This window comes from Agrilus planipennis, unplaced genomic scaffold (genome assembly GCF_000699045.2).
Source record: "Agrilus planipennis isolate EAB-ADULT unplaced genomic scaffold, Apla_2.0 scaffold16, whole genome shotgun sequence".
NCBI classification, from domain to species: Eukaryota; Metazoa; Arthropoda; class Insecta; order Coleoptera; family Buprestidae; genus Agrilus; species Agrilus planipennis.
In genome coordinates, this window is record NW_020438946.1 from 2,317,459 (window position 1) to 2,325,660 (window position 8,202).

At 33.5% G+C, this 8,202-nt stretch overlaps 1 protein-coding gene across 1 annotated transcript in view; it reads right to left on the reverse strand.

Moving 5' to 3' along the window:
- Nucleotides 1–6,165: 6,165 nt before the first annotated feature.
- The window catches only part of LOC108741756 (ADP-ribosylation factor-like protein 4C), a 48,900-nt gene continuing 46,863 nt past the window's right edge, over nucleotides 6,166–8,202 (reverse strand). Inside the window, exon 2 of the mRNA XM_018476663.2 lies at nucleotides 6,166–7,327. Coding sequence (XP_018332165.1) covers nucleotides 6,556–7,227 — 672 coding nt within the window. The 5' untranslated portion in view covers nucleotides 7,228–7,327 and the 3' untranslated portion in view covers nucleotides 6,166–6,555. The remainder of the gene's footprint in view (nucleotides 7,328–8,202) is intronic.

Below are 8,202 nucleotides of genomic sequence, written 5' to 3' on the forward strand. Positions count from 1 at the left end.
CAATTTCGTATGCATGTGTACGCGTCCACTTACCTGCTTCAGTTGAAAAATGCGAGCATCTTTGTCGCGTTAATTGAACTGGTGGAAAACGTAAGTAAAAAATGCTGAAATCACTGTGCCAACTTAAAAAACAAAACGAGTCGCTACTATTTTTCAGTAATAAATTGGTTAGATAATTGAAACTGTTTTTGTATTTTTAATTTTACTCTTATCTTATTTATTCAATTAATGATATTGATAAAAATTAAAAGTTTTCTACTTTCAATATTGAGGAAGTTAGATAACTCAGGATTGAAAATGTGGCAGAGGTATACAACAAAAAATAATAAGGGTCGAATCGCCAATAACAAATACAAATAACTTCTGTGCTCAGGAAAGGTTAACTTAGAATTTCAAAAAAGATTATTAGAAGTTTATGTTTGGAGTCCTCCTTAGGAATGTTAATGCCATGCTGTTTTTGGTCGAAATTGAGCAATATTGGTACGAAATTCCATGCCCAAATCATTGGTAAAAATCGAATGGCAGGAGCCCATCGATATGTTTAGGTTGTCAGCAACTTCTTTAATGGTAATTCGACGATCGGCCAATATTATTTTCTTCACTGCATCAATGTTTTCGTCTGTTGTTGGCGTGCTCGGGCGTCCGGCACGTTCTTCGTTGTTCACATCTTCTCGGCCCTCTGAGAACATTTTGCACCACTGATAAACATTGTTTCGGTTCAAGGTAGCTTCACCATATGCCACAGTCAATATTCGGAATGCGTCCTCGCACTTAATTTTATTTTTCACACAAAATTTGATACAGATTCTTTGATCCTTATTTTGGAATAGGCAAAAATCGAAGACGAGCCAAAACTCGTACAAGCAAATCAGCTATCAAAAATGAACAAAGTTTCATGAAATAGAAATTAACTACATACTTGTTGATCAGTGAAGATTAAAAAAAAATGGAGGCTAGTTTGAGGCACGACATCATGTAGTGTGTTGTATTCAATATGGTTTTGATTGAATATTTTTAATGGATTCTCGAATCATTTGAGCTGAGAATTACTAGTAGCACCAGAAGTTTTCGAGAGTATAATGATTTTCTGAATTATTCTTTTTAATTTTCTGTCAAGGTTCAGGTAATCCAAATAATTCAATTAAAAACAAACATTTTATTAAAATTATAAACGGGGTCGATACATTTAGTTACATATTTACAGGAAGTAGACAATTGAATCTAAAACGGGTTCTTGACATTTGTTACATTTCATATATATATGTACTTACTAGAGATAAGCAATTTGCTTAAAGTGCAAATTTAGTCTACCTGCCAACTATTAATTGCGATTTAATTAAATCGATCGATTAACAAGTCGACATAATAACAGAAACGTGAGATGTTTTTATTAAAACACAATAAATAATGTAGCGAGTGGAAGGCACTGTACACGTGTTTGTTCAATGCAACAGAAAAAATATATATTACGTACATTTATACATAATATGTATACATGCAAGTGTAAGGTACATAACGTATCAAAAAACAAACCATATACATATATAAAACTTATATAAGAACAGTTTAAGTTCTTAATCAGTAATTTATCGATTTCGACCTTATTTGCTCTCATTAGCACGCCAGAGGTTGTATCGATTAATTACCGACCTGTCTGTATAATATGCACTTCGCAATAATTAATAATTATATGTCTAAATCTTTTATTACTTCCTTCAAAACAAATTCGGCTAATGATAGAAATTTCAATTTTATCGACAGTCTTCCAATGATATGGAACCGTTTTCGGAATGATTTTTTTTATTCATAAAAGGTTAATCTTGATGCTATTTATATGTAGCATGTATTGGATATGGAGACTGCTATATGTTAGTATTTTTCTAAATAGAAATTTCAAAAAGAAACTAACATAACTTAGTAGGTTAGGTTGGGTTGAATGCCATAGTGTATGTGACATGAAGCGAAGTTCGGTTTAAGTCGAATAAATATCGTGATAATTACATTTATATGTATGCATTTCATAATAAGAATTGCAATTTAATTTCTGAAAAACTTTTATTGAAATGAAATAGGAGACGAACACGTGTCACCCTTTCCTAGTCTTTAATATTTTAGTTCCTATCAAAAAACAAATTTGTTTTATAAAGTAAAAAAGACAAGCATCCACAGGGTGTATCAAATAAGCAGTAAACGAGTTTTCTCTTATAGTAAAAAGTAGAATAAAACATAATCAATTTTAACAATTAGTAAGATACACCTTATAGAATTATATAAAACGAGCACCTTTGGTATAATCATAAACTAGATGGCAAAATAAAATGTTATGTACAACGTGTTTTGTGTAAGGCAGTGGTTTTTAACCTGTTGTAGGTACCCCCACCCTTAGGGAGCGCGGGACTATTGTAACAAACTCTTAACAAAATGTATTCGAATACTTACAAACAAAAAAAAAAGAAGTCAAATCGGCATCGGCAAGATAATCACTCAGGCTATTTTGGCGAATACATATTTGTGAAATTAGATTGTTACAAAAATTGAGGGTGGAAGGGGGGCGCAATAATGTTTTTGTACAAAGGATGAAGGCAGAGGAACAATAAAGTTAAAAACCACTGGTGTAAAGTCTGTCAGTATTTCAGATTTTATATATATTTGCAGGTGTGGACAAACAGGACACAGCTTCAACCCTGTTCTTAAAAATATTTTTTAATAATTCCTGTTGTTTGATTGTTTATCCATACTTGCAAAACGTTCCTTCATTAAAATTAGAAATGAGATTGGTAACATTCTGTCTTTCTTTTCTTGCGATTGTTTAAGTCCAAATTACAAACATAACGCAGATAGACTTTATTATTTCGAATAATGTATAACTATACTTTTAAATTCTTCGGTTATTAATAATTAAAAACAATAATAATGATAATAGTAATTAATAAAATTAGCCCTATGCGCGGCATCACAGATATATATATATGTATAACATAATTCGATTCATGGATATAGAGCCTACAAATGTAAAGATTGCACGTTTCCTTAACAGTATTAGAAGTTATAAAGCGTACGGAAAAAATCCATTCTCTAAACGTCTTTCTACTTTCTTTCTCTTTTTATCATTTTTTTACAGTAAAAGCGTTTCAAAATTTCACTATACAATATATGTTTACAGTGTATCCTTCCATTAACGGGCACCATAATGGTTTCATCCTACTCCAGACCCTTGCTAAAAATGTTGAAGTGTAATCTACGTATGATCTAAGGTTTCGATAGGAAAAAGCAACACGAATAAAGTAAGGGTTCTCCAGCTAGAACGTCATACGTAGTAAAGGGACGTTATAATTCAGGGAATTATCGTATTCCTTAAATCGTATCATCCTTTTATAAGGGAATGAATGTCTTAAGGTCTGCGCCCGGTTAAAGGGGAGTATACGGGGTGTCCGTCTACAGAAAGTACACTGTGTATATATGTTACAGTGATTCATCAAGCAGTCAACGAATAATGTGATAAGCTAACAATGTGTTATTGATATGACCTTCGAGCTTACCAAACTTGGGAAAATTCGACTTTTTACTGTTATCGGAAGTATGTATTTAAGCAACTCAAATGTACCTATTTTGACTGCCCTCCCAATCAAATAATTTCTTGCAAATAAATTAGGTCAGCTTTGGTCATCGCTTTTTTGAAGATTTTAACACTAGATTTGTAGTGGATTTTTTTAAGATATATTTTAAAGAAAAATAGCATTTTTTCTGTTATTTCTCACTTAAAAATTGTTAAATGGAAAATGTTTGGGAGATTTTCTAATGAATTATAATAGCAAAACAATTTTCACAATTGTCATGTTGTTATACGAAGTATTTTAGTATGTGTTTTAGCTTTATAATGGAATATTTAAGATCTCTTGTAAAGAAAAATTATAATTTTTTCTGTTATTTCTCAAGAAAGATATTGTACCACAACTTCAAAAAAAAAACTATTTATTAGTGGTCAAAATTTTATCGATCAAATGTTAGAAAATTAGATCTTTTTATTTTCCATGTGGTCATAATCTGAACAACTTTTTTTTGCAAAAATTTCAAAAAATCGGAATGCTGAAAATCGGAAAGCAATGGCAAATCTCTAGCGGACATGCTAACGCAATTTTCGGATGGATAAACAGTATTTTGCATTCAATTCACAACTTCCATTCGGTTTAGCCTAATGCATATGCATAAGTTGCTATCTCGAGTGCTTTAATTCATTTATCGGTACATTGCACTGATGCTATCATTTTACGGGATAGTTTCTTTAATATCAGACTTCTTAGCTTGTTTTAACGACTTTTAAAAGTTTTTTTTTTGGAACACATTGCATCGACGATAATTACGACGACTTATTATATATGCACATACATATGTAAATAAATTGGTCCGTGACCTTCGTAGCAATTAAAGCCTTTTTGGACACAAGCAATATACTAGAATTACATCTACTTAATTGTTCTGAATCGGCTATGCAAATTGAAACCAAATAAACCAAACGACCACTAATACAACAGTACAGTAGGTTGCATTCAGTTGTTAGAGTAAATATTTGTTTTTATGTTTAATACTGAAGTTTAAAACATCGTAGAGGTCAAAAAATAGCAGAACAATTTCATAATACTTGCAATTAGTGAAGGGCAACATCGGTCTTGGTTTTGTACTATTATTAGGCTTATGCCGATGGATTTTAGTAAAGACCAAAGAACTAAAATCATATTTGGATAAAGGAGGTCGACACCATAGAAAAATTTTAGCAGAGAGATTTCTATGAAACATATAATATGATAAGATTTTTATATATTTAGGTAAAAAGTGTGCAAAAGTTTCAGGTCATAGGCAGGGTCAGATTTACCTAAAGGCATTTAGTGCTGGTGTGCAGGGCCCCCACAAAATTTCGTTTCACTTAGCCTAATTGGGCCTAGTTAGAGAATCCTCCCACCATCCTACCCCCATCTTTGCATGAGAGTACTCCCATCTAACCTCATCTTATCTCCTGATATTCTTATCTCATTTTCTGTCTTAAACTCATTAATTACCCATTTTTTTTTATCTAATATAATTAATGTCCTAACAGTCATCAAAGCAAAAAAGACACCAAAAACAAGAATCCTTAGACATGTCTTAGAATAAAACAAAAGCAAGACCTCTTTTGCTAATCACTAATATTACTTTGGTAGATAATTGTTAAATCAACTTTTTAAGTTGGGAGCATTGGCAGTCTAAGTCATATTATTTCGTTTTCTTTCGAGCTTTATATTTTTAATTTTCAATAATTTTGTTTGCAAAATACGAAGTTATTCAATGTAATGGTCGATATACATGCATTATAATAATAATTTAAAAAAGGTTTCGTTAGAGAGGCAGTCTATTTTTGCTGTTAAATTTCCCATAAGTAAATAAGGAATTTATTTTTCGAGATGAAATTAATAAAGGCTAGTCCCCGAGTAGTATTTCAATGGAACGTTTCTCGATTCCGTGGCTAGTTTTTCCGCTAGAGTACGTCAAAGTTGACCGATATTGAAAATATTTTCTTCAAATTTATAAGTATAAGACTCAATTATGACTACTTCGAGCATACTAATATTGGTATAATTTCAATATTTCTCACCAAAAAACGCGAATTTTTTCGACATTTAATCACAATAAAATAATTCGAAATGGTCAGTATTCTGTCGAAACTGCCAGACGCGGATCGCGATTTCGATCTTTTTGGATCTCATCAGGGCGTCGCACGCAGCTCCGACAGAACACAGACCAACTTTTACCTGCTGTCTCAACAGTGCGTTTAAGAAAATACTACAAATGGCGCAGTAAACGCCATCTGTAGCACGATGCTACATTTTAGGATTACGTATGCTCCAACAAGGTCCACTTGTGTGGATATCTACTTGCTGGAAAGACAGCAGGTAAAAGTTGGTCTGTGTTCTGTCGGAGCTGCCTACGACGCGCTGATGAGATCCAAAAAGATCGAAATCGCGATCCGCGTCTGGCAGTTTCGACAGAATACAGACCATTTCGAATTATTTTATTCGATTAAGCTAACGTGCCTATCACGTTGAGGTTGGCTACGCCGGGATTCGTTTTCAGCAAGTAGATATCCACACAAGTGGACCTTGTTGGAGCATACGTAATCCTAAAATGTAGCATCGTGCTACAGATGGCGTTTACTGCGCCATTTGTAGTATTTTCTAAATTTAATCACAACTTTTTTATTTCAAGTGCTATAAGAAAAATGCGTTCATATTCTCTTAAGCATCCTAAAATTTATCGAGAATCGAACTTCTTAATTATGAAAATTGATTAATAATTAACCAATTAGCCAAATCAACATTGGTCAACTTCTGCCTCCTGGCATAAAAACCAACTATGGAATTGAATAACGTACTACTGGACACCCTCCATTCATTTCTGTAACAATCTCAGACGGTTCATTTCGAAGGACACATCTCTTTTATCCTTTTTTTTTCTTTGCGAACCTGCTAAATTTAAAATTAAATTCAGATTCAATAGGTACCTTAATTGCTTAGAGAAATTAGCTTATCTACTTTTCTTTTTGTTCATCTTCGTCAGCTTTCTCCTCTTTAAAATCATTTCGTAGAGCGCTTCTATACCTTCTTGCAGTCCTTCTCCGGTGATCGCACAGGCGGGTTGTACATGCCACAGGTGTCCTCCGGGAGTACTCGAACCGGCCAATTCGGTTAGGCCCATTAACTTTTCCAATTCCCGTGGTTCTTTCGCACCGGGAAGGTCTTGTTTATTAGCCAACACTAGAATTGGTACACACACGTTTTCTGGCGATTTCACAGTTCGAATGAGTTCCATTTTGGCCTCTTCCATCCGTTCCACATCAACACTATCCAACACAAACACTATCCCGTCAGTACATCTTGTATACGACTTCCAGAGAGGTCGCAGTTTTTCCTGTCCCCCCACGTCCCAAACGAGAAAGTTTACCCCTTTTGCCCTGCCGGTCATTCCTTTGACCTTTTCGCAGTTGAAGCCGATGGTCGGTACTGTGTTCAGGTACTGGTCGAATTTAAGTCGATAGAGGGCGGTAGTTTTGCCTGCTGAATCCAAACCCAGCATCACCACGTGGAGAGTGCCTTGACCTGATGGAAGGGCATCCAGAAGGGACGAGTTCTTGCCCATGTTGGCACCCATTGGGTCGGCTGGTGAATTATGTCGTGCCTGCCTTCTGTTCGTTTTCATCTCTCCGTCTACATTTTTTGAAATGTTTTGAAACGTTGGAAAGTGTCGTCATTCTTTTTTTTTCTGTTATTTAATTATTTTAATGGCTCCAAGTCAATGTCTGTAACAGAAAAGAGAAATGCACATTAGCTATATGAAGGTTCACAAGTATTTCTGGAGTAACTTTTAACTCCCTAAACAGATTCGAGAAAAATAAGTTTCGGTCTGTTTTGTACAGTATGACTGCATAATGGTTACGGTCATGACTGTGACGAAATATGGTTTTAAGGTTATACGTTGACCTTTCGGCACGCATGAGCGCACAAGGCAATTAATATCTGATCCTAAAACCCGGCAACACAATTAAACTTTTATTTCATTACAGATTTATAGTGTAATATCCCTGGACTAGAAAATAAATGAAAATTTGTTACACTATTGATTTCATTTCTGTTCTAGTACTACAGTAGATACCCGTGTATGTATGTGTGTGTGTCTGTTAAAGGTACTACATGTACATTTAAATAAAAAGCAACTAAAAGTTTATGTTTTTCTCATTTTTATGTAATGTGGAGTAATGAGTATTGATGTTTTAGAGAAACAAATTATGTTCTTTAAAAAATTGTAATAGTTGCGAAAAATTAGGACACGTACCAATGAATTTGAGCCAATTTATTATTTATCAGAATGTTTTAGTTTTTATTGTGTTCTGCAACAGTTCAGTAAACAATAAAAATAAGGAAAGTTTGGACTATAAAATCTATTCAATTACTGAAGCGAATTTGTATATGTTAACGTGCTGAAATTTTATTACAGGATAACAATTATAAACACTTATAACATGTTTATGAGTTGCGGGCTTTTTTGGGTAGTCATTAAAATTTTATAATAACATTTTCTAAATCCTGACGTTGTTTTAATAGAAATCGTAATAAAAAGAAAATAATGACTTATGTATTTTTTATATTTTAAAATAATAAGTGTAAGGTACATAAC